Raw genomic sequence first — 27,130 nt, 5'->3', positions numbered from 1 at the left:
AAAGGCCTGAAAATGGTCGTGCCTGGCCCTGCTAATCACTTGACATAGTTCCTGGGTTTGGTGGGAAATACCAAGGGAAGAGGAAGAAAGCAATCCAAGTAGAGGGAAGTATGACTCCAGAAGGAGGTATTTGGTGGCGATTTATTTTCTTGCACTACAGGGAAAGTTGGGTTAAAAGAGGGCCCTCCTTCACCACTGCATCCTGAGAAGTTTTGACTTTGGATCCCTGGCACCTAACACAGTATTGGCCCAGAGGAGGTGCTTCATAAACATTTCTTGATTGGTTGAGGCAACTAGATGGATAAGAGTGTTGGACTTAGAGTCAAGAAGATATGGATTCAAATCCTGCCTCGGACACCTAATGTCTGTGTGACCCTATCTCCCTCAGCTTCAGCTTCCTCATCTGTAAAATGCGGATAATGATAACACGACCTCACTGAGTTTTTATGAAGAGCAAAAGATACAAAGTACAGTGAAAACTTTAAAGCACTATTCGAACACTAGCTGTTGTTACTGTTGTTTTTGTTAATCAGTTGATCTAGGATAAGATGCAACAGACTAAGTCTGGAGATCTGGGTCCTAAAACCTGGTTTCATCCTAGGCTTCACTGTATAACCATTTAATCTATTCTTCCTTGTTTGTAAAGTAAGGAGGTTCTTCTTCACCCATTCCAGATCTAGAAAAGTGAGACAAAGTGAGATGAAAAAATGGGAAGCTATTTGAGCTGAGAAGCTAGATAATTGATTGAACCACTTCTTTGAATTTATTCGAAGTCCTGAGTTCAAATCTGACCTTAGATACCTAACAGTTGTGTGACCCAAGGCAAGTCATTTAAAAAAAAAAAATCTCTTTGCCTCAGTTTCCTTGACTATAAAATGGGACCTCCCAAGGTTGTTGGGAAGATAGAATGAGTTAATATTGATGAAAAGCACTTAGAATAGTGCCTGCCATATAGCGGGCACTGTACAAATGCTCGTTCCCTTCCCTTCCCTCTTCCCCTTATTATTGAAAGCACAGAAGCAGCCCTCCTCTAGGCAGGGCAGAGACAAATGAATCGACAAAGCCAAAGGCCCGTGTTTGTTTGAAAATGCTAGAGAAAACCAGGCACGAGGGGGTGGTTCCAGAGATACAATATTGTTCACACAGCTGCCAAGTGCCATTTCAATGAAACGTGTAGAGGAAAAAAAAAGACATTTCTTAGAGGCTTAGAATAGAGCTCAGCCTTTGGCCATGCCAGAGTGACTTCCTGGAGTTCAAGGGCAGGATGTAGGACTAGAGGAAAGTACAAGCCTCTGTTTGCTAAGGAAATGCCTGCCAGGGCCTGAGACATCCTCTGCATGCTCCCTCCAACCATCCCCAGACAAAGCATCTGAAGGAGGTATGACAAGAAAGCTGAGGGGATGAGACTCCAGGACCAGGAAACTCACCTCTTCGTTCTCAATCTTCAGGGTGGACAATCGAGACTGCAGCTGCTGGCACCTCTGGACCAGCTCACTCTGGACAGGCTGCTGGGCACACAGCTGGGAGGCCTGCCAAGAGGAAGCAGCACCAAAGAGAGGGTCAGGGACAGGCCACACTTCTTCTTGAGGGTTCAGGAGTTGAGGCCCCTGGTGATAAAACTAGCTAATTTAAGGGTAACCCATCCAGTCTTTCACGTGGAAACTCCAGAGCCAACTCTCGAAGAACTGAGTTTTGATGAGAGGAGAAAGGAAGAGGAAACCACTTCAAGCCAGTGGACATAGAGATGACCAGTGACCCACCTCTTGGTCTTGCTTAGCAGGGATAAGAGCTCTCTGTGGAGGGAAGGCCTACTCTGTATGGAGAGTACACCAGCCCACCTCAATCTGTCAGGTGTTCCCAGCGCTAGAGGAGAAATGCTTCAGCAAATCTAGACTTCCTTCTGGAGGTCCAAGTGGCCACCATCCCCGTCTCCAACTACAATGCCAGGAGGCTAATCTGGCCTTGGGAAGTTTCAATGGCAGCCAGCATAGGTTTACACACTCAGACTATGCACAACCATGGAGAAAAGTTCACAGTTTAGGTCTGCATTGAGGCCTCTGTAGCTGTAGTTTGGGATTTTCCAAAGAGCCATCTTTCTAGCCTGGTTTTTCATCAGTCTGGGTGAGAGAGTTGGAAGCCTGGCCCATCTTACGAGGATCAGGCAGGTGGCTGTGCAAACCCAGTTAATACTAGGGGCTTTGTCACTGCCTCCTCAAGAGCGTCCAGCATTAATCCCACCTGCTGTGGCTGAGTTGGGGCCTGGGAAGCAGCCCCTATAATAAGGCAGCTTCACTTGCTTTATGGCCCAGTCATCTACAGAGAATCCTATGAATAGCAATGGGTCCCTTCTCCCCTCCCTAAGAGTGGGAGTGTTCAGACACCCACTGGACCATTCTCTTGCTTTGGGAAACAGACACACTTTTCAAGGGAAGGGGGATGGGCAAGAACCTTTTCCTCCTCTGGCTTTCAATCCCACCATCTGACCTGACCTCCTCCCCCAGCTGAGAGGCTGGCCTTAGCCAGCTCTCAGATCTGAAGGGCTGACTTCATTCTGGCTCCTGAAGGAATAGACACAATAGAGAAAGCTAGGCGGCCAGAACAGGCCGTGGCCAAGGTTGAGAATCTCCAGCTGTCTGATGTCACCAGTCAGGCATCCAAAGGCCCAGGAGCCACTGGGGGCATGGAGAACAGAGCCAATCGACTCTTAGTATTTCTGAATACATCTGGCATCTGATTTGGGGGCCTAGCTTCTCCAGAACTCCGGGGTCATTGTGGGTTCTCTGCCAACTTCAACGCCTCCTGTTAAAATGCCACCAGCACTTCAGCCTCAGCTGCATCACTCAATCCACGTCTCTCTTATCCTTTCTCATTCTACAAAAGAAGATGTAGTTCTCTACCCAGGGGACCCCTTTTCTTCCCCTAGTTTCTACTCATTTTCTACCAAGGGGAGAAAGCAGGCTAAGAGGAGGACTTTCAGAAGCTGCAGGACACCTAGCAAGGCCCTTGGTTCTTGGGAGAAGACAAAGAGCTGAAGCTACTGAATGATGTTGAGGTGAAGTAGAAATCTTGAAGGAAAATTTGACACCAATGGAGCTTGGTCCTCTGAAAAGAAGCACCAGGATGGCTGACACATCTGTAATAGAGGCTAGCTGTGCTCTAGAAAATGGAGAATGAAGTTCCTGATGCAGCCAGAAGTGGGATGAAATACTTGGCATCTAGACCTTCCTCTCTGAAGAGAAGGTAGTGGGCAAGGAAAATCTCAGGCAACACCCAAACATGTACTGCTTCAGGCAGGCAGCTTCTGAGCTGGTTCCCTGGCCAGGAGCCTTCAGCAGAAGCCGGATGAGAACCAGGCAATGAGTGAGGCTGGGAGAGAGGGCAAAGTGCCTAGGGGTTCCTAAGCACCTCTCCCCACTTCTAACTCTGCATGGGGCAGCATTATCTCACCCCAAATCCGTTCATATGTTCTGAAGCTCCTATTTCCTAACCCACAGTAATGGAAACAAATTGTAAATAGTTTGGTTTTTATTTAAGCAGACAAGGGGGGAAAGCACTCATTCAAACCCCAGAAAAGAAACTTGACAGGAGAGGGAAGCTGGCCAGGAACATCTGTTAGGCAAGCCCCAAAACAACACAAAGCCAGCATCAGATATGCAGACAGGGGAGTCAGCCACCCTTTGGGTGGGACTGTGGAGGAGCCCAGGGGCAGGACTCACCATGTCTCCCATGTGGGGCTGGAACTCAAACTTCATGGGCGGGCAGAAGACGTTGTTGTACATTTCCATCAGTCGTTGCTTATCACTGGTGGCATCCAAGTTCTCGACAGCATTTTCAATGGCATCCAGGCCCTCGTGTTTTGACTGTTCCAGGTTGAGCTCAGCCGAGAGGAAAGTACGAAGGGCCCGGTTCAGGCTGGCATGGTATCCTAGGTCACAACACTGCTATAGAAGGACATGAAGACCCAGAGAGTGAGCAGGATTCACAGAAGCTGCTTTGAAGGGGCTGCTTTGAAATAGGTTTGAAGCGGGAGAAGAAGGACCAGTCCTCTTGGCACCCAATGTCATAAGAATGATCAAGCTGAGATAAGAGGCCTAATTTCTTGCTCCAAGTTCATCTCATTATGCTTCCCTGAGCACTCTGAAGTTTAGGGAAGAAATGGGATGTTTAAGTGAACAACTGAGTCATTTAATGAGTGAAGAGTTCAAATGGAATTTGGGACAGGGCCTTTCCAAATTATACCACCAGTCTTTCATTTTAGGAGACTGCTATCTTGCAGACCAGCCCCCAAATCTCTATCAGCCTCTGCTAGTCCAAGGACCCCCAGACTGAAGTCCCTAGGTGGTCATTCGGGTTAGACTGCTGTGAGGCAAATTTCCCCTTGATTTGGAGATGCCTTCAGAGGCTTCTCGGAGGCATGGTCTTTAAATTCACTTCTGTTCTGCCCCTAAAACTCAACACTGAAAAGTGGGCCTTGGCTGCCTCTTCCAGTGTTTGTCACTACAGGGCCAGGCACAGTGATAGTGTTTATAAGGACAACCATACAACACAACCAGTTTTGTTAGAAACCTACAACATACAATGAACTCTCTCACTTCCTGACTCCCAAAGCACCATCCACACTATCATGCCCTGATCACTGAGTGAGGTGACAAAGGGGTATGTGGTTTAGAAACACTTGGTTCTAAACCCCAAGGAGATGACAGTTGGAGTTAACATTAGTTCTAAAGACAAATATTCACAACAGAAATTAAAAGCACTGTATATGGGGGAAGAAGCATGGTGCAGTGGTAGAAGGAGCAATGGCTTTGCCACTAGTGAGCTCTGTGAACTTGGGCAAACCATTGGCATTTTTTAGGTCTTGGCTTCTCCATTGTAAAGTGAGGGTGGGGGTTAGATGAGTTCCAAGGTCCCTTGCAACTCCAACATCTGATGACTCTAAAAAGACTTATTTTTGCCTCCATTTAAACATTTATTAAGAGGCTGCTATGCATATGGCCACCATGCAGCCCAGATTTTCTGGGACAGTCAGTGTACTTTTCAAGAGACTTTGTAAAAGGAACATCTTTATTAGAGCACATGCCCCAATTTTTGGTTCAGAAAATATGGGCAGTGAATTGTAACTATGTGCAAATGTGCTATGCTAAGCATAAATTGGGGGAGGTACAAAGATAAGTAAGACATGACCTCTGCCTTCAAGAAGCATATATTCTATGAGGGGAGACAAGAAGTTACAGATCGTTTGTACTAAGTGAATATAAAGTAAATCTGGGGGGCTGAAGGGGACACCTGAGAGAATCAGAAAGGGCCTCACAGTGGTGGTAAGCTATCTGAGCCTTGAACAGAGAAAGGGTTAGAGATGAGGATGGGTGCCAGACATGGGAGATACACAGAAGTCAAGGTGGGGGAGTAACAAGGAGCCAGGGCTGGCTAGGAGGAAGAGCCCCTCCGCTCTGGGCCAGCAGGGCAGGTCAGCCGGAGGCAAGCGGCCTGAAGCCCAGGGCTGCACAGATCACAGGCTCTCAGTCCTCTACAAGGTTTCCCTTCTCTCAGCTGCCAAAACACTTTCCAGACCTAGCTTCCCTTCATGGCTGCCTCATTTCCCACATACTCATACCAACTACTGCACAGGGCTGGCACAAGATTCACATGAGATAATGTATAGAAAGTGCTTTGCAAATTAAAAACCCTGTATAAATGTAAGCTACAAATGACACCGATGCCCTTATTTGTCACACAGTCGAAAGTGACGGGATGGGAAGAGGAAGAACTCACTTCCAGCCTGGGCGGCCAGAGAAGGCTTCAGGGGGCCTGTGGGGCCCAGGATTCCCAGGTCCAAGAGCTTCAGTCAGACACTGGTCTCTTCTCCCCCATATTACTTTACTTGGTGACCTCACCAGCTCCCATGGATACAATGATTACCTCTATGCTGATGATTCTCAAATGTACCTATCCAGCCCTAACATTTCTGCTGACCTTCAGCCTTGCATCTTAAACTAAACATGTCCAAAATGGAATTCATAGCCCCGCCCCTCGCCGCCCAACTCTCCCCTCTTTCAAACTTTTCTGTGATTGCTGAGGGCAAAGCCATACTCCCCGTCCTCCAGGCTCACAACCTACCTAGGTGTCATCTCAGCGCCTCCCTATCTCTCACCCCCACAGCCAATCTGTGGATTTCACCTTTGCAAAATCTCTTGACTTCACCCCGCCTCTTCCCTCTGATACTGCCATTCCCTGGGGCAGGCCCCACCACCTCACACCTGCACTCCTGCAATACAGCCTGCTGGCCACAAGACTCTCCTCACTCTGGTCCACTCTCCATTCAGCCACTGAGCGACTCTTCCTAAAGATCAGGCCGGACCATATCCTTCCCCTACTCCATGAACTCCAGCGGCTCCCTATCTCCTCAGGGATCAAACACAGAATTCTCTGGCAGTCAGAGGCGTTTGACCCCTCCCTCCTCTCCCCATCAATCTTGCTGGTCTTTTTTTACACTTTACATCTCCCCTGCCCCGCTCTTTGCTGGGAGGACACCAGCCTCCTGGCTACCTCAGAAACAAGACGCTTGGTTTCTTGGCCCTGGGCATTTCCTCCAGTTTGTCCCCCACACCTGGAATGTTCTCCTCCCTCATCCCTGCCTCTTGGCTTCCCTGGCTTCCTTGAAGTTTCTACAGGAAGCCTTTTCCCTTTCCATCCTAACTACAGTGACTCCCTTTCAAAGGTAGATTGTTTATGCGTATTCGTATGCTGGTTGTGTCCCCCATTGGGCTGTGAGCTCCACGCGGGCAGGGGCTGGCTTTCCTTTCTTGTACCCCTAGTGCTTGAAATAGGACCTGACACACAGTAGGCACTTTAAAGTGTTTACAACAGACTATTATTACAGGCTGACCGACAGGACCAGCAGCCTACTCAGCTCCTGGAACTAGCATCGAAGACAGAAGCCTCCAAAAATGTACTTTCAAGGCTCCTGTGAGAACACCTGCTTGACTGTCAATTGCTGGATAAATGACACTTCATTAACTCTCCTCTTCCTCCCCGTCATCTACTCCATGTCACTCTGAGCCGCCTCCGTTTGGGATGAAAGAGTGCTTGGCACGGCTGCTCTTCTCCTAGGTGTTTGACAAACCCCTCTCCAATGGGGAAGTGTGGTGTGATGGAAAGAGACAAAGGACCCCTTACCGGGCATAGGACCCTAGGCAGACCTCCTCACTTGTCTAAGCCTCAGTTTCCCTGCCTGTAAAATGGGGCTATGTGCACTGCCTACCTCACGGGGCCGCAGTGAGGCTCAGATGAGATAATGTGGGTAATACATGTTGCAACGCAGCAAGCAGAAAATAAATATGAGCTATTACTGGAGAGTGTGCTGGGTCCTGGGTTGGTGCCAATGGGCCCTGGCAGGTGCAAGGCTGCTGGAGGAACATCAGTTGAGAGTTTAACCAAAGGCAGAGAATTAAAGGACATGAAATTCAATTGGGAGACGAGAACAAACGGAAGGCAGACCAAAGCAGGCTGATTGCTGAGTGGCATGTGCTGGCAATCTCTCCTCCCTAGGCAGAGAGTACCACTGCCACCAGGGCTTGGAGCCCTGTCCTCCCCCAGGCTTTACGAGCTCATTATAGAGCCAGGGGGCTAATGGCTTTCCAGCAAGTGGGTCACCCACAGGGTGGGGCAAACGAGGTCTTTTCTGAGGGCAGAAGAGGAAGAGGGGCACTGGAATGGAAGGGGTTTGTCCATAAACACATGTGATGCTTCTCATCAGTCTGGGCTCTAACAACCGCAGGGATATCTTTGGCACTACCTCTCTCCCTTTTGACCTCCCCTCCTTCCCTCCAATCAACTGCTAGGTGCTAGCCTTTCTATCTCTGCTACATTTCTGCCATCTGCCCCCTTCTTTCTACTACTACCACTGTCACCACTGTAGTTTACAGGGTAGCAGTAGCCTTTGTCATTACAATTTTCTTTTTTTTTTTTTTTAAAGCAATTGGGCTTAAGTAACTTGCTCAAGTTTACACGGCCAGTTATCTCTGGGTGTGGTGCTAAAGTATCTGAGCCCGGATTCGATCCCAGGTCATCCCAACTCTGGGGCCGGTGCTCTTACTCACTGAGCCACCTGGCCACCCCTCGTCATTACAATTTTCAAAGCCACATAAATGGTTTCCAGGCTAAAGGACTCTCCCTCTCCAATCCATTCTTCCCACGGTTGTCCTTATCTTCTGAATGCACAGGCCTGACCATGTCACGCACCTACCTGTTCAAGAACCTTCAATGGCTCCCCTTTACTTGCAAACTCTTTAGCTTGCATTCAAGGCCCTCACAACCCGATTCAAGTCTACATTTCCAAACTTGTTGCATACAACTCCCCTCCTTTATGTCCACTACTTATCATCCAAACTGGACCACTCATCATTCCCAGACCTTGGCTTGCTTTTTCCCACCCCTGTGCCTTTCTTTGTACATGCTACCCTCCAGACCTCAGACGGTCTCCCTTGATATTTCCACATGTGCTATGAAGGTATGGAAGCACATTAGCTTGGAATCAGGAGATACAGAGCCATATTCCTGTATGAAGCTTTTTCATGTGTGGCCTTGGGGGGGTCACTATAATTCACTGAACTGCAGTCCCCTCATTGTAAAATACAGGGCGAAACACTAATACATTTTTTTTCTATCTATACCTACCTCAAAGGACTGAGAGAATGCCTTTAAGCACTACAGCAACATAAGTAATTATTTGCTTCCTGCGAGGCCTTTCCTTTCACTTGTTTATAATATCCTTTTAGGGCTCTTTCTGTGTGCTTATTATACTTCCTATATCTGCGTCACTTCACTTGATCTCTGAGTTATTTACCCTCTCTCTCTTACTTGACTGTATGTAGTTTTTATCTTTGTATTTCCAGACCTCACACAGGTGTTATGGGTGTAACAGGAGCCTGATAAGTGTGTGTTGACTGTAGTTGACAATTCATTACCATCTAACTTACTATGCAGCTCCTTACATCCATGCCATTAGTTTATTAATTGGTCTTTTTTCCTTTAGTTCCCTGCTTTAATCAGCATTCTAAACACTTTAGGCTTTCTAAAAATCAATTTACTCTCTTATTCAAAAATCCATACCAGTTTTCTAAGGCCTATAGGATAAAATCTAAATTCCTTAGCCTGGCATTCAAAGTCTCACAATGAGACTGCTAGGTGGTGCAGTAGATAGGGTGCTAGATTTGGAGTTACGAAAACCTGAATTCAAATCCTACCTCAGACATTAGTTGCATCCTAGACAAGTCATTTAACTCCTTGGCCTCAGTTTCCTCATTTGTAAAATGGACATAACAATAACACCTACCTTACAGGGATGTTTCGAGAAGCAAACAAGAAGACATTTGCATGCAGTTCGCAAACCTTAAATCATTCCATAAATGTTAGCTCATCATTACTCTGCAATCAATGAATCTCAGAGTAGGAAGGAACCCAATGGACCCCCTAATTCAACCCATGCTTGAACAAGACTCAATGGGTCCAATGAGATAAAACACGTAAATCGCTTTGCAAACAAGAAGTGCTACATAAACACTATCATTACTACTGAGACTCTCCTCTCCATCCTAACTGGCTAGATGGCCAGTCCTCGCTTGCAGACTTCTGGTGAGAAGGAGCCTATTACCTCCCCAGAGAATGGATGCCATCATAGGCAAGTTGTAATTCTTAGGAATTTATTTTCCCCCCCAGATATTAAACTTATATCAGCCTCTTAATAAATTTGACCAATTGTCTTAGTTTTGACCTCAGAGACCAATAGCTAAGCATTTATTTATATAGTGCTTTAAGGGGGCAGGGCAAAACACTTTATTCATTTGATCCTCACGATAACATAGATAGATGCAATCATTATCCTCATTTTACAAATGAGGAAACTAAGGTTGAGAGAGGATAGTAAGTGTCTGAGGCAGAATTTGAATTCGGGTCTTTCTGATTCCATGTCTAGCATTCTTTTCACTAGACCATCTAGCTGTCTCAACCATGAACTACATACTGAATTACACATCCAGGTGACAGTCTTTCAGATGTTTGAACAGTCACATCGAGGCTCAACATCTCCCTTTTCTTCAAGCTATCTTCATATGGCATGAACTTGAGACCCTTCACCATCCGGGTGGCCTTCCTCTGGAAGCTCCCTAGCTTATCAACGCCCTTCCTCAACTGTAGTTCTCAAAACTGAACTCAATATTCCCGATGTGTTCTGACTGGGGCAGAGGAAAGTAGGACCATGGACTCTTTAGTCCTAGAACATGATGCCTCTATGACTTTCTTGACTGCTGTACCTCATACTATTGACTCATACTGAGCTTGCAGTCCACTGAGAGCCCTGGATCTTTTTCAGATGAACTGCTATTTCTCCATACCTCTGCTATCTTGCATTTGCAACCTTGACTTTTTTTTTTAACCCAAATATAAGACTTTACATTTATCCTTACTAAATTTCCTCTTTTTAAATTAAGTTTAATGTTCTCACCTGAGCCTTGTGTCACCTGCCAATCTGATTAGGATGCTATTCTTTATCTAAATTGTGAATAAAAATGTTAAGCAGCACAGGCCCAAGCATTCCTCCCTGGGCTAGTCTGCTGGAGACCCAAGCTGACACTGAACTAATTAATGGCTACTTTTAGGGATCTCTTAACTAGCTGTGAATCAGTCTAATTGAACTTTCATCTAGCCCATAGTTCTCCATTTTTTTTCTACAAGAACCGTATGAGAGACTTTATCAAATGCTTTGTTAAAATCTATGTAAATGATATCCATGATACTTACTGTTTGAAACACTAATTTGTCAGAACCTATACCCTGTGGGTGAGCACAGCACAGCAGAAAAAATCTCCAGGACGAGATATGAATCCTGACTTTAACACCTACTAGTTGAGCTACCAAGTCCAAGTCACCTAAGCCTCAGTTTCCTCATCCATAAGGTAGTGATACTCATAACACTTACAGTATATATTACATACAGGGTGACTGTAAGAAAAAGGACCTCACTCATCTCTAAGGGCAATATAAATGGTGTAAGGCATTGTCTTAAACCATTAATTTTCATTTTTAAAATTTTTTTTGCTTTTTGGAGAGCAATTGGGGTTAAGTGACCTGCCCAAGGTCACACGGCTAGTTTTTGTGTCAAGTGTCTGAGGCTGGATTTGAACTCAAGTCCTCCTGACTCCAGGGCTGGTGCTCTATTCACTGTGCCACCTAGCCACCCCATGAACCATTAATTTTCAATTGATTGGATCTTCTCTGACCAACAAGAATTTAAGTTCCTAATGGCCAGACACCCATGGTCTTTGACTTCTTCATATCATTTCAAGATTTACTGCACATAATAGACGGTTAATGATGAGGATGAGACAATTTTGAGCTGGAAAGGAACTCAGAGATAGTCTAGTCTACTTTGAGTCCCACAAGCCCCTCATACTCATTTTACAGATGGACAAACTGAGGCTCAGAAAAGTTAAGCCATTTTCCCAAGGTCCCACAGGTATAAGAAGTCGAGCAGGATGGGGACAGCTAAGTGGTGTAGTGAACAGAACAATGGCCCTGGAGTCAAAACGCCTTGAGTTCAAATCTGGCCTCAGACAATTAGTAGCTGTGCAACCCTGGGCAAGTCACTTAATCTGGATTGCCTCCAATCCCCACCTCAAAAAAGTAGATCTGGAATTCAAATTGTTCTTAGCCTCTAAAACTAGCATTTTCTATTGTATCGTGATGAAAATTAGAATTTGAGAAGTTCTGACTCCTCCTCTTAGGCAACCTTATAAATAGACATGGGCTGACTCAGTAACAGGATATAGGCTGGGTAACAATTTATGCAGGTTGGTATATGAAATATGTTTTTCTTATAAAATGTGATCTTTTTACTCACTGTGTTTCTTGAAGAGTGAATTGGCTGATTAAAAAAACAAACAAACAAACCAAACTCCCAGCAACAATAAATCTTGGAAATGTAATACATTGTCTGTGCTTATCTGAAAGACTGCCCTCATGTCTCCTTTCACTAAAGAACCAGCCTCTCTCTATACAGGAAGTGTTCTTTTGGACATCTAAAGGTATGGAAACAGGGTTCCTGGGCCCAGCCTGCCTCATGCCTTCTAGAAGTAAGGGCTAGAAGCTGAATCTTGGAGAAAAAAAGCAATTTCTGGCAAGGCTAGGTAAACAATGTGAATATTTCATTCCCTTTCCTAGGCAAGGTTGGTCAAGTAGAGACAGCAAAATCTTTCCCTTCCACCAGGGACAAAAAGAGCTTCCAGTGGCTTCTGAGAATTTCATTGCCCAAATGATTCTGGTTACAAAGTGCTGGGCTCCCCTGGCCCTTTCTGGGTTATATAAATGTTTGATGGAAACACTCTCTGGGGAAATCAATTTTTTATAAAAATCTAATGATAGCTCATCCACATGAGTGACTTGATGGCTCATTAACCCTTTGTTAACTGGAAGATTTTCACAACCTCCAGGAGAGATTAAAGGGGGTGGAGTAGGAAATGAGTATTTGACCATATATACTTTTAATTTGTGGGAAAGAGACAAAGAATTCCTCCAAAAGAACTTCTTACAGAGTTCTTTTAAAATGAACTGAAGGCTGTGCACATAAGAATACATATTTGCAGCCTGAGGCTGGCCTCTGGCCCACAGAACTCTCAGACTCTCAAGCTCTACTTGGAACACTCAAGCTATTAATGTGGGGACAATGCCCTGTTCTTCATTCATCCATCTGCTGAGTTGAGGAGAGCCACAGGAGCATGGGGGAGAAGAAATGACATTCCAGTGAGGTGACAGCCTTCAGACACTGCTAAGGGAGTTCAGAATGTCTTTTTGGCCTATAATCAAGGATTTCCTTGACTGTGTCAGATGCTTCACATGGATTCTGACAATCTGGGTTTCAATCTTTCACAGTATTATAAGATGGGGAGGAAGGAGTCTCGTGGCAATGTACATAGCACTGACAAAAATAACTGCTTCACACTCCCTTCAAGCTCCAACACCCTGGAAAAGTGTGTAGGATAGTATGCATGTCACAGATGGCAATGGATAGAAACGTGACTCGTCCCATGTCCCAAAGTCAATATCCCCCACAGTTGGGATGAAGACAGCAGCATTTCTGGCCTCTTCAGAGCTACCTTCTCATGCAAGGACCATCAGTACCCACCCCGTAAGAACAAAGCCAAGAGAAGTACAGTCAAACATCTTTGTCACTAAGAGTTTATCGGTCCACTTGAGACCTGTACCAGGCTGCTCTTGCCCACTGGAACAAAAAAAAAAAGGAAGTCAGGGAGATCAGAGCATCCTATAAAGTGCCCTGTCTTGGGCTACAACCAGAAGCATGACTAATACAACATGCTCAGCACTGTCAGAGTTGAGAATGTTGAGAGAAAGCATATTAGGTTTATAAAATTCTCTCATACATCACCTAGAACAACCCTCCTGTGCAATCAGGCACTTAATAAATGCTTTTTAAAAAAATGATTAGGAGGATCAGCTGCCAAATCGTTTGCTCTTGGAAAGGCCTCTGAAATCTATTCTTTGTTGAGATGAGTTTTCCCCTTGTAGTGAGAAGGTCTGTGGATGCCAAGGCCTTTGACAGGCCTAGAGGGGGTTCCTCACTGGTTGCTCAGTACCCAGCCCTAAGGAACCAACCTGACAGTTTTGTGAATTTGGTTGGGAAGCATGCCTGGAGCCTAGAGGTGAAAGGAGTGCACACCCTACCAATCAATGGGAGAAGACTTTGCACTGAGTAGGTAAGGGAATGTCAGAGCAGAGAGAAGGAGAACTAATTCTGACCCTCATGCAAAGAACACTCCTCACTGCTAACACAGAGTACAAGCTTCCCCAGAGGGTAGAGAAAGAATCTTGATTTTCGTTTTAACCTTGGTGAAAGAATGGCACTCAGATTGGTATCACCAGACAAAGAGGTGCCTGAACGGCATGGAGGACTCCACACTTCCCAGCAGGGGATGAAACCCAGTCCTCTAAAGGGACTGCCTGAGGAGTGGGGGTGGGGCAGGCAGGCTGGGGCAGCTCTGACTTTGCTCCCCTCAGACACCTCCCCCCAAACTCCTTGGCTTTCTGCTTCTCTCCCTATGACTCATTTCCTTTATTTTCACCCATATATACCATCACTGAGCCTCAGTTTTTCTCTTCTCACCTAGATTGCCTTTCACTCTCAAAATAAAGGCTCAAGTGGAAATCAGATAATTATTATTTTTTTTTAAATTGAGGCTCAAAGGAATAAAGTGACTTGCCCAGGGAAAGAAACAAACATTTATGACAGGTGCCTACTATGCGCCAGGTATCATGCTAAGTGCTTTAGAACAACCCTGGGAAGTAGGTGCTATTCTTATCTCCATTTACAGTTGAGGAAACTGAAGCAGAGGTAGGTGACTTGCCCAAGGTCACATAGGTAGTAAGTGTCTGAGGTGGGACTTGAACTCAGGTCTTCCTGACTCCAGGTCCAGCACTCTCTCCACTGTGCCACTGACCTAACCAGGTAAGGGACTTTGCACTTATAAGGCCTGCATTCTGAGCTCAGCCTGTCTCGGTAATAAGCAAGTTTCTCCTTTTCCAAAGTACCACTTTCTGGGTGTGCTTTATCTCTCTCCTGGCTAGTTAAGTTGTAAGAGAACATCTAACAACATGTCTAGTCTGTCTAGTCTGCCTTGTTCGTAGGACACTCTGTGCCCTGGCCAGCCCAGTCATGTGGGCGTCATCCTTTCCTCCTGTGCCACATCCTAATGAAGGGCACAGGATCAGGGCTCAAGACACTCAGATTCTGTCCCTCACTTGCTGTATGAGCTCAAGCAAGCCAATGGACCACACTGTGGATCAATCTCCTCTCTGTAAAATGGGGCTAATAGGTGCCCATCTCCTTCACATGGCTTTTGTAAGGATCGAACAACGTGATGGGATCGAACGTGACAGTGTAGTGACACTGTGCAGGGATACAACACTGGGCTTGGGAGTCTGGTTCCTGCCTACACTCAACCCTGGGCAAGACACAACTTCTGTTTGCCCCAGTTTCCTCATCTGTAAAAAGGTGATAATAACAGAACCTACCTCCTGCAGTTGTGAGGCTCAAATGAAATAATATATGTAGAATGCTGTGCACCCCCTCAAGGTGCTACTCCCCCCCACACACACACAACACGCACAAGCACACACATACAATCCAAATACAAGGTACAATATTACTATCTTTTTAGCACTTGCTCATTAATCCCATGTGCTGCTTTTTTGAGGGACAGAAGGGCAAGGGATGGGCCCCAGTGAGTCTCTGCCCAATGGCAGTGAGGTAGCCTGTGGGAGCCCCAGCTTTGGACACTTACATCAATGAGGTCAGAGAGGTCATGGATGTAGTACTTGAAGACAGATGCATTGGTCGCCTCCAGAGCCAGCAAGTACTCATTCCGGGCTTTAATGGCCTTCAGCTTATTCTCTGTGTACTTGGCTTGGCGCTGAGAAAGGGAACAGAAGTTCAGACTTTAAAAAAAATTATTTTAAAAAAGGAGAGTGTGTTCTCTGAGAGATGAAAGGAACAGTACATTCAGGAAGCAGGCACAATTAAGCTGCTACTCCCAATGCGATACTACCTTAAATTGGGTTCTAATTCTACTTAATGAAAATTCAAGGGCATAATGTAGATCACTCTGGGAAGGTTAATGAGGCTCCCATCTTAGACATGTGTCCCCTTTGGGCTCTACCTGAAAACATAATTCCTCTACCTTGCAAGAGTTAACACTCTGCTGGTCCTTCTCCACCTCCTACACCACCCTTATGCTCCCAGCAGGCAAGCTCCAGGTGTTCTGACCCCTTGGGCATCTTAACCTGATTGCTAGAAGATCTGGCTGTGTTTGCAGGAGTCAGAGAGGTGACAGCTGTTGCCCCCATGGCAGGCCAGGGAGGAGACATCAAAGCCAGGCAAAGTGGTAACCTTATGACTCTGGGGAAGGCTTTGCTATTCTCTGGACAGCTTAGCAAAGAGATACCATTTTATTAGCCTTAAAATACTTCTAGTGAATGAAAAATAAAGCAAGCAAAGGCCCCATTCTTCAACATTCCCCATTCAACCATCAAGTACCTCACCTGGGCTAGTCAATATTCACAAGACTGCTTCAACAGTGAGGAAGGTGGTGGTGGCGGACCTGGCTGGTGAGAGGATCAGGACAAGGCCAGGAAAAAGTCTCACAATTACTAGCTAAATAATTAACATTTCAACTGAGGGGCGGAGGGGGGCATACAACAGCAAGGAGTCCAGCTTGGTCATTATCCACCAACCCCCTGATCACTTGCTGGGCCCCGATGAGCACACACACCTTCTCCTTCATCTTCTCAATTTTCTTTACTGAGCTCCTGCGGACATGCTTCTCCTCAATGCGAACGTTGGAGGTGGAGTCTGGCGATCGAGGTGTTTGACGGTCTTCCTGCTTCACTGATTTGCCAATCTGTTTCTCTTCCTGCTTTTCGGCCTCCTTCAGTTTACTCTGGGCACTGATGCTGTCGGCATTGTACATGTGATACGTCTTCATTACCTGCAAGGCAACCACCAACGGTCAAGGCCAGGAGAAGGTCAATGACAAACTATGGCTCAGCTCAGTCCCCTTCCACCCCGAGCAACACCCCTGGCCACATCCCAGTCAGTGGGGCTGAGCTTAGTACATGTTCATACATCCACTGAAGACCACTCTGGAGCAAACACAAGCACCATTTGAACCTGGCCCATATGTCTTATTACAGCAATGACTATTCATGATCTTCATTTATTATTTATCACTATTTATTATCATTTGTAGATGTTACTCCTTATCTTGGCAATGCACTTATCATCCATTTGTATCTTCATAATAGCCAGCAGAGTACAGATGAGTGCAATAGGAAAGCCTTCCAATGTGGAGCAGCAAGTCCACAAAAGGCAGGCTCCTCTCTAGCACATAGCTGCAGGGCAGCTATGCCAGTTGAGGAATAGGGAAGAAGGGAGAGGAAATGGCAGCAGCCTGAGGGACCAAAAACTTCAGCTTGGATTTAAATAGCACCAAGGGAATTTACCTTGAGCTGATTTATTTATTTATTCATTCATTCATTTTGTTTAGAGTGGTAACCTTCACAGAATTTATCAAAATTATTTTCATTTTGATGACTGGCTTCCTTTTGGCCTCTGATACTGGGCAGCTAGGTGGCACAATGGATAGAGTGCTTGGCCTGGAGTCAATCAATCAACATGTATTAAATACCTGTTATGTGCCAGGCACTATATTGATCACTGGGAGTTCAAATCTAGCCTCAGCCACTTCTACCTCTTGCCTGGTAGCAGAGTGGGTAGAGAGCTGGAATTGGACCTGGAGTCAGGAAGACTTCTGTTCAAATCCAGCCTCAGAAAATTACTGAGTGACCTTGGGCAAGTCACTTAACTTCTGTTTGCCTTGGCTTCCTCATCTGTAAAATGAGGATAATCATAACACCTCCCTCCCAGGGTGTTATGAGGATTGAATGAGACAATGATTGTAAGGCACCTGGCACAGAGCATGGCACAGAGCACCATATAAATGAAGGCTGTCATTATTATTACTACTATTACATATAAGCCTTGGCAAGGGTACATAATTGGGGGTAGCAATGGAAACCCTGTGTAAATATAGTGTCAATGGATGACAGGAGTGGTTCAGTAGGAAGACTTGTAGGGCCTGATTCAGAGGGAAGCCACTAGAGCCAGGAGGAGAATTCATACAGGAAGAACAACACTGTCAAAACAAAAGACTGAGCCAGACTTCAGAACTCTGATCAATGCAGGGACCCATCAGGATGCCAGAGGACTGATGATGAAACATGATGCCCCCTCCTGACAAAGGAGTGATGGGGCTAGATTTGAGACAGACATTTTGTGGACATGGACAATGTGGGAATTTGTTTTGCTTGATCCTGCACATTTATTATACGGGTTTCGTTTTTGCTTTTGTTTTCAATGGTGGAGAAAGGGAAGGGAGAAAAAATGGAAAACTGAAAAAAAATTTAACTTAACATTATCAATGAATAAATGTATACACATGATTAATAACTAACCTGAATGAATCAGAACCTTTTAGTTAACTAAATTATTATTATTATCTATCTATATTATATATATATATATATATATATATAATATTCTTATTATCACAATTATCTGTTGGAGAATCAAGTCATCTCCCGGAGTAATGGGATCCTAGGCTTCATAACCAATAACAGCACCAACAGGCTTGACAGATTACCTCACTCCTCTTCTATCCCGGAGTCAGGAGCCTCTGAATCTATTTTTACCATGACCTTGATCTGGGGACTGTTACCCTGCCCCGACCACTGGCGGGCCTTCTTCTTTCTTAGGGAGAAGGACTGGGATTTGACATGAGAAATTTCACATGAGAAATATTAAGAGGCAAAGGACCACAGGATGTGGCCCTACAGCCCATCCAGTCAACACCCGAAGATGGAGAGGCCAAGTGGTCCATCAACCACAGAATTAGGACTCCCACCCAGGCCCAGGACTCTTTCCCACACACCTAAGTGCCATGGCTGGGAGTGCGCAGCCTGTCCCAGAGAAGTCACCCCTGTTAAGCCTAAGGCCCATCTGGCATACCAGACAATAAGAACCATGTTATAGACAATTGGGATTGCAGCTTGGAGGAGGCGGGGGGGGGGGGGAAGGAGAAGGGACACAACTTCGCATCATGGCAACTGTCCAGGGCTGTGAAGGCCACACCCTTCTCCTTTTCAAAGACACTAGGAAGCCTGGAGGCCTAGGCTTAGTGCTGATTTCATATCCTCCCAAACATACTGCTACCTAGAGCCACACAGAGGCTCTTCCCTTCTGGGACTTCCTGTTTCCAGACAGTCACAATTTAGACTCATAACTTGTTAAAGTCAGAAAGAACCTCAGGGACCATGTAGCATTTGCAGTTGAGGAAATGGAGAGGTTAAAGGTCACTTCCTTGACCACTGGTGCATCTTGGGCTAGAACTATTTTTTTATAGTCTTAAAAGCTGGAAAGGACCCTGGAGACCATTTTGCCAGATCTTATGATTTCAAGTCTGGGGCATTCAGGGGTGGAGTCTGCTTGAACCAAAGGGAGCTGATTATTAAATTTTTTGTGTAAGCATCACACCTCAGAGTAAGTAAGTTTTTATGTAAGCATTAACCTACAAAACAGGGCTTGATCGTTTCGTTAAATGTCTAGATTTAAGAAAGTAGTGGAGAAAATGTTAATAAAAATGATTAAACTTAAAATGTGTACTGTGTGCAGTTCTCCCTTTTCTCCCAAGCTGGCTGTTAAACACTGACCAGAATATTTCTGAGTATGGCTCTCTTCCCATTACCCTACACTGCCTCTGTAGCTTCCTTCTTCTTGGAAGCCAGAGTTGTTGGAGGACTCACACGCAGGAATTACTGGGGGAGGAATGGTAAATCTGTAATCTGATGGGGTCTGACTATGGCAGAGAACATAGAGGGAGAAAAGAGAAGAAAGGAGAGATTCTAAGAACATCAAGCAGGGGAGGTGTAATGGGGAGAAGGAGGGGAATCAAGGTCCATGTCAGAGGAGAGCCAGGTGAGCTGCTCAATGTCTGTGTCAGAGGTGAGGACGGTGCCTGCGCACGTTCTGGCAGACCTCGCTGTGCATCGATGACCAGGAAGAGAGTGAAAACCACCGGGAATCTGGAACAGAAAGACACACTGGCCAGGAAGCACTGGGGGGCCCCAGAAAAGGCTCATCTGGGGCTTGAATGAGCAGGCATCTTGGTGCTTCCCATGGTCTAGAGAACAGAATAAACTCGCCAGAGGACATCTGGGGCCTGCAAGGCCGCCGAGATGAGGCCTGGTTCAGTTTATATCTCATCTCTGAGGCATGATGTTCTAATGTTGGTTTCACCTTATTCTGAACTTTTGCACCATTTTCCTTAAGTGCATGAGCTATTCTTTGCTCATGAAGCAGTAGAGACAGTCGGCTCTGTTACAGAAGAAGCTATATTTAAATACCAGAGAGCACAGCAGTATTAAAAAGACTTTTTGAATAATTTATATAGCCCTCTGAGACTCACAAGGAGAGAGGCATTATCAGACTGGCTGTAGAAAGTCAAGGGTACCCAGGATTCAGAGGATCGTGAGATCACAGAACCCAAGGTGGTAGAGACCTCGGAGTCCAAGCCACCCCCTCCTCACGCCCGTAGCATGGGCCATTTCACAGATGTGGAAACTGAGACAGTAACCTGAGCCCATGTGGTAGGATCTGGATCCTGCACAACTGCACCTGACACAGACCCTCTGGGCTCTGGCTGCAAGGGCTTTCCTGACTTGCTGACAGTCTCTGCCCTCAGTCTGGAACTCTCTCCCTCCTTCCCTCTGCCTGTCAGAAAGCCCCCACCCCCTCCTTGCCTCCCAGATCCAGGGCCCCCTCCTCCACAAGCCTCCTCCTACCTTTTCCCACTTGCTAGTCTCCCCCACTCCAAGCTAGGGATGAGGAGAGTTGCATAAGACCTGGGATGTCAATGGTGTGGGGAACTTCCAGGTGCAGAAACTCCTACAAATACAGGTCTACACCTCTGCAACATGGAGAGCTGCCCAGAGCACAGAGGAGGGCCCAGGGTCACAGCGCCAGGTTTTGTCAGAGGAGGGACTTGAACCCAGGTCTTCCTTGCTCTGAGGCTGGCTCTCTATCTACTCTGCAGCCTAATTCATCTGTATTTATTGTACACGCATTCTGTGTTTACTTATCTGTGTACATATTATTTCCCATCAGGAGAATGTGAGATCCTTGCAGATAATAATTCATGAATGTTTCATTCATAGGGCTATATGGGTGGTGTAGTGGGCCTGGAGTCAGGAAGAGCTGAGTTCAAATCCAGACTCAGTAATCACTAGCTCTGTAATCCTGGGCAAGTCACTTAAGCCCTGTCTGTCTCAGCTTCCCCTTCTGTGAAATGAGGATAAAAGCACCGACCTCCCAGGGCTGTTATGAAGATAAAATGAGATACTTGTTAAAAAACTTTGCAAACTTAAAGTACCAAATAAATGTAATTGCAATTTTTACTGTCTGTATCTCCAGTGCCTACCGTAGTGGCTGGCACAGATACAGATCCTTAAGAAATGCTTGTGAGCCTGAACTGAAGAAGGAAGAAAGGCCTAGAAAGGTGAGGTGGCCTTGTAGTAAGTCAGTGACTGAGACTCAGAGGTCAGCAGGAACCCCTACCCTCCCTGAATACTCCATGAAACCAGACTTGAGAGAAGATCAGGGACTTGGCTCCATTGGGAGGCCATGGCAGAGGCCATGACAGGCCTAGATGCACAGCTCCCCCAGATGAATCAATCCAGACATCTGTAAGGACTGACTGAGGTTTCTATGAAGACAGAAACTCAACAGCGTCTCCTGGTCTATTAAGAATTCTTACATTGACTTAAAGGAAGCGAGTACATAGATAATTAACTACAAAACTGAAAGGAAAGGGAATGGGGTGTGAGGGTAGGAAGCAGCATGGATTAGTGGTTAGAGACCCAAACCAGAAAGATTTGGGCTTGAGTCCTGCCTCTGACATGTCCTGGCTATGAGACTGGGCAAGTCCATTAACCTCCCAATGCCCTGGTCACAGAGAAGGTGCCAACCTGCCTTGGTAGCCAGTTTCCTTTCTTGGGAGGATGGTGGGCCTGCTGCTAAAGGATCCCTGCCTTGGGAGATGAAAGCCAAGAATGGATACCAATAGCTCTACAAACAGAGATACTACTCTAAGGCAGGTGGGTCTAATTCAACACAGTTAAGAGAAACACAAACATCACCCCCCCACCTCACTCTTTCCCCCTAGTGCAACAACAGGCCTGGCCAACATGGCAGCCATCTCTCCACCATCTCTTTCTTTTTCAACTCCAAGAACTTCTCTTCATAGATCCTTAAACTCAAACAACAATTCTGGTATTCAATCTCTCAAGCTAAGGAACTTTAGGGGACTTGCCTGGCAGCTCGATTTTAAAGATCTGCCCATCAGCATGGTGACTGGGGTCTCCCCAAGGGAGCAAGGGTCTTTCACTTCAAAGGCATTCTTGGAAAATCACTCCAAAAATGAAAACCACTTATGCCAAAGTATAAGGACTGGTCAGTTCATTTGGAGGAAAAGGTATGTAGAGAAAAATTCTCCAGGGTGGCTTAAAACAGCAGTGCTTGGAAGGTAGCCTCTGACACCAAATATTGCATCTACAGGCAGCATTCCTTTGTCCATAGAGAGAGAAGCTCAGAGCAAAATCCAGACACACAAAGTGGGGTGTTCTAAAGTCAGTGCCTCCAACCCCAGTATCTCTCCTTGGGAATTAAAAAGTTCTGGTCTCTTCTCCTCACATCACTGTGCACACAGATATTTTAATTCCCAGGCCATGGGTACCACTACCAAACAAGGACCTCCTTCAAGGAGAAGCCCAATTTATAAGTAGCAGCCATGAACTCTAAGATGAACTAGATTTCTTCAATCAGAGTATCTGAGGCTGTAAGAACCAAACGGGACCTCAGAAATGTCTGGTTCTTCCACATGGGGAAATGGAGGCCCAGAAAGGAGACCTGACCAACCCAATTGTGCCAGGATTAGAGCCCAGGTCTCTGGATGCCCAGGCCAGTAATTACTCTTTGCAGTTTTTATTTTTCCACCATCTATCCCTACAAACTAAGTCCTTTGGCTAGGACTGCCACTGAAATTTGAGACCTCAGTACCTCCCCCTCCCTTTCTCGAAAAAGAATAAGGAGGGGCACTCCTCCCATGGAACCTTCAGCTCTGCTTTCCTTGCTTATCCTCTGAGGGGATGTGACTGCTACATGGCTGGAATCCCAGCTTCTCAACTTTAGACAATTATTATCTCATATGGCTGGGAAGAGCTAGTCCCAAACCCATTTCTATCCTCAGGAGAAAATAAACTTCTTTTCTTTAAAATTTCTAAAGAACGATGCCATTCATTAGTTCAGATTCTTAAGGAAGGCTGAGTGTTCCCCCCTAGTCCTCTCATTATCCAGCTGGAAAAAGTGATGCCTGGGGCCTTAGGGGGCTCTCCTAGGGCTACTCAACACAGCTAGAGTGTAATGACAAGGCTAGAATTCAGGTCTTCCAGGTCCTATCAGGTGTTCAATTCATCCGATAACTCAATCTCTCAGGAAAGGTCATGGGCTCCTCAGCTAGCTTTTAGGGAAATTTCTGATTTTGGCCTAAAGAAGGCTAGAATAATCTGCATCTGGTTCAGGAGAGCACTACACCCAACCGGCTCTCATTTTTAGGATGAGTGGCTGGCCTCCATAATTTGCACAAAAACATCTGGTCTTCCCAGCAGCCAACAAAACAGCTGGCTAAGGCTGGAGAGAAAAGAGACAGAAGAGCAAGAGGCCAGAAAGTTTCTCCCTAAACCAAAGTGGCAAAACCCAGGCTTCTCCTCACTTCAGCTCAAATTCCACTCACGCCCTTTCCCCCGCCTCCTGCCAAAAGAAAATCCCAACTTAAACAAGTTTCTTCATCATCTCCCATTAGAAGTCATGGACCTGGCGGGAAGGGCACCTCGGCAAGGTCAGCAGAGTTTGGATGCACTTTTTCCTCCACTGTCTGCCCTACCAGCCCTGAGTTGGCATCCTGAAATGAAAACCAGCCATCCAAGCGCCCCTGCCTGGAGTGAGTGGCAAGTCAGGAGATTCCCAGGGTTGCTAAACAAAGATATTTTAAATAATTTTTTTAAAGGAATCAGCTACTGAGAAATGTACTGTTTTCTATCTTGGCAAGTACTTTGCTAGGAGGATGGAGTAATAGTTCTTCTTAGTGCCTAGAAGACACTCTAAAAATAAAGGCAGAAGGAAAGAGCTGAACAGACAAAAGGTCCAGGAAATTCATCCAGTCTGAAAATGGTTCACATCAGCATGCTTCTATTTAAAAACAAAACAAAACAACAACGACAACAACAAAAGAAACAAGAAGCAAAAAGCCAAAAAAACAAACACTAGCCTTAATTTTAGTCGAGAAGAAAGAGGACTCAGCATCTAAACCTATAATCCAAGGAGACTTTCTCTATCTGCTGGGCTTCCAAGCAGCTGAGTCCACACAGCATTAAGTAGGGAAAGAATCCAAAGCCCAAGGAACAGCAATGGGGCTACATCTGCTGACTACATTACCATATTTCCTGGCTGAGCAGTCACCATCCATCATAAGAGCCTCAGAGCCCACACCTATGTTCTTAGATGAAGAAAATAGAATCCTGATTCAACATATCCAATTCAACAAACACTTATTAAATGCCCATGACCAAGCAAGGCATTCTGAACCCAGATGCAGCTATTCATGTTTCCCTTGTGTTTTCTATGGAGGATAAAGAAAGCATAACAAATAAACAAGTAAATCTGGAAAACCAATCCCCTCCCAAATCAGGATGGGGTAACCTCAAGGACTGACTCAGAGTATGGGCATAGTCTGTCTGAAGAAGGGATCTCTGGAAAAGAGCCATGCTCAGGATCCAGGAACTTGCCCTGCAATTAAGATGTTGTCTGCACAACAACAGTGATTTCCTTGGTTCTGGGGTGTGTGTGTATGTTACAATAATTAAACAATGACGTTAAAACAATAATTAATGAAACACAGCTTGGGAGGAGACACACACATACACACGCACACGCACATGCATACACAGAGACACAACCTCCCTGGGCATGCAGGAACATGTATTAGCAACAGGCATCACACAGCTGAAGGAGACATCACTTCAGAACATAATATCTTCTCTTTTCCTGGCTGGCAATAGGTCTCTTCACTGAGACTCCAGCCTTGAGCACGCAAAGCTCTCTGTAACTGGCCTCTCAAATTAAGGAATGACCAGGGTCTTCGCCTGCCTGGTCTCAAACTTGCAGTTCCACTTGAGATCTTGCAATGAAGCTCCCCAACCAGAACATGATAATGCTGCAAGGCAGCTTGGGTTGCATCCCATTAAGCCCAGGCAATCTAGTTTGCTGTGAACAGGGTCAATTGTCACGGGGATGTATTGTTATCTCCTGGGTTCTGGAGGTACCAGTTTGACTCTAAAAACCATCCTCCTACCTCCCTCGCCCCAAATGGAGCCATTGCCAGGACTGACTGTGGCTAAGGGATCTTGGGATGAAGGTGGGGAGGTGGATTAGGAGGTGATCTGTTGCTCAATCAAGGGTGGCATAGTATATGCCCAATGGGGGAATATACTATGTCCTCAACCCCAACCCCTGAGGCCACAATCAGTTCTTAGGCTGAGACATGACTGCAGCAGCAGGCTGCCAGAGACTGCTTCCTTCTGCTTGAAAAAGGGCCAAGAAACCCATTGGATTTACCGAATACAGCTCGTTCAAGACCTTCATCAAATCATCCTGGAGCTGCTGGCCGACTTCTTTGCTCTGCAAAGAAAGAAAAACTCAGGTTAATTGGGAAGTGGGGGGTAGGGGCTGGAAACAAAAGGAAGAGCGAGGCAGGCTCTACAAATAACACAGACTCAATTAAGGCCCATTATTTAACCTAGCAAATCAGATAACCGCTCCGATCAGACCCAATTATGGTCAGATTACTCAAGGAGTTTTAATAAAATGAAATGCGCCCTTATCCAGAGCAGAGCAGAGGTGATAAGAGTGGAGGGGAAATGGGTTACAGTCTCTGATTTTTCAGCTGGTCCCTGGGGAGCTAGGCTGAGAGCCAGATCCTGCTCAGGAACTCCTTTCCCTGTCCTACACTGGGGAGCATCCAAGAGGTCTTGTGAGAGAAGTGGGATAGAAGTGGACTCTAAGGAATGTATAAACACATGAGGATTTCCAACGGACCTGTCAACCAATTGATCCATTTAAAACATTTACTAAGTGGCAGGGAACACACCAGACAGCATGATCCCAAAACAAAACAATCCCTCTTCACAAAGGGCTTCTGAGCACCTCAAACCAGCTAGGAAGAGTCCTGGGGAAATGGGGCCACGTCTGTCTGCTTGGTTTCAGCTCAGTTCTCAGTATCAGACTACGCCAATAGGGAGATCTCAAAAAGAAATGACTGGCACATGGGCTCATGTTAGACTATACTGGCTGGTGAGTTCCCATATATTGCTCATGGCCTAGGGCAGGTCATAAGCCCTATGACCATATCCCTGCACAGTTCTTTCCAATGTCTTTTCACTGAAGAGTAGTAATAATAACGGCTAGCATTTATAGATCACTCTTAAGGTTTGCAAAGCACATATTTTTATATATCTGTGTATATATATATATATACATACATATGCATGTGTGTAAATATATACATATGTATATGAATGAAATCTCACTTGATTCTCCTAACAATCCTGTGAAGTAGGTGCTATTATTATCATTACTTTATAGACTAACTTGCTCAGGGGCCACACAGCTAGTGTCTGCAGCAGGATCTGAATTTGGGTCTTCCTGATTCCATATTTAACACTCTATGCACTATGCCATCTATCTGTCTGACTTGAAATATAATGTACCCTTCTCTCTGGTTCATGGATAGCACCACTCTCCCTACCCATAGTTTCTCAGGACACCTCCCCCTGCACCTACCCACATACATACATTTCCCCAACATGTACCATGTTTGATCCCGAGGGATAGTACAAATCATTCAGAGCTGGCAGGGACCTAGATTGTGTAACTGAAGCCTTTCATGGTTCAGAAGAGGGAAGATGGAAGCCTAGGGAGCTTAAGCGCCTTGCTGAAGGTCATCCAGGCATCTACTCACTACAGAAACAGTGGGGATCCCTGGGTGATACAGATGAATGAAAGTGTATTTTGTATTGATCAGATTTTTTCACCCTTATTAATGACCATGCCAAACTCTCAAGCTTTCCTGAATTGCAGATCATATACAACTATTTGCTGAATTTCTCCAGGGGCTGGTGCTATCTGGCTATAGTGTCTTCTTAAAAAAGAAAAAGAAAAGGCCTTGTAAGCCATTAGTCATCTATGTCAGTTTCCACCGCTAGCTAGAGACAGGTTGGCAATGTATTAATAGGTCCAGTGAAGGGAAAAGTCCTCAATGTATCTGTTCTGCCAGCTTCTTCTTTTCTTTAAAACACACACACACACACACACACACACACACACACACACACACACACA

The 27,130-nt window shown here is 45.7% G+C and overlaps 1 protein-coding gene across 10 annotated transcripts in view; it reads right to left on the bottom strand.

Annotated features, from left to right (window-relative positions):
* SRGAP2 (SLIT-ROBO Rho GTPase activating protein 2) overlaps positions 1–27,130 on the bottom strand; it is a 259,458-nt gene that overhangs the window by 63,994 nt on the left and 168,334 nt on the right. For 9 of the 10 annotated variants that reach the window (XM_069074711.1, XM_069074709.1, XM_069074706.1 and 6 more), the window contains exons 5-9: positions 25,349–25,411; positions 16,338–16,553; positions 15,351–15,479; positions 3,717–3,941; positions 1,428–1,529 (exon numbers count right to left, since the gene is read on the bottom strand). In XM_069074711.1, the coding sequence (XP_068930812.1) occupies positions 1,428–1,529; positions 3,717–3,941; positions 15,351–15,479; positions 16,338–16,553; positions 25,349–25,411 (735 nt within the window). The remainder of the gene's footprint in view (positions 1–1,427; positions 1,530–3,716; positions 3,942–15,350; positions 15,480–16,337; positions 16,554–25,348; positions 25,412–27,130) is intronic. The other variant, XM_069074712.1, reaches the window with a different exon arrangement.

The sequence above is a fragment of the Petaurus breviceps genome, unplaced genomic scaffold (genome assembly GCF_028583685.1).
Source record: "Petaurus breviceps papuanus isolate PSGF00001 unplaced genomic scaffold, PetGlider_PUasm1.0 90895, whole genome shotgun sequence".
Lineage (NCBI taxonomy): Eukaryota > Metazoa > Chordata > Mammalia > Diprotodontia > Petauridae > Petaurus > Petaurus breviceps.
Note: the sequence above shows the minus strand (reverse complement) of the source record. Positions and strands in the feature narration are given on the sequence as shown.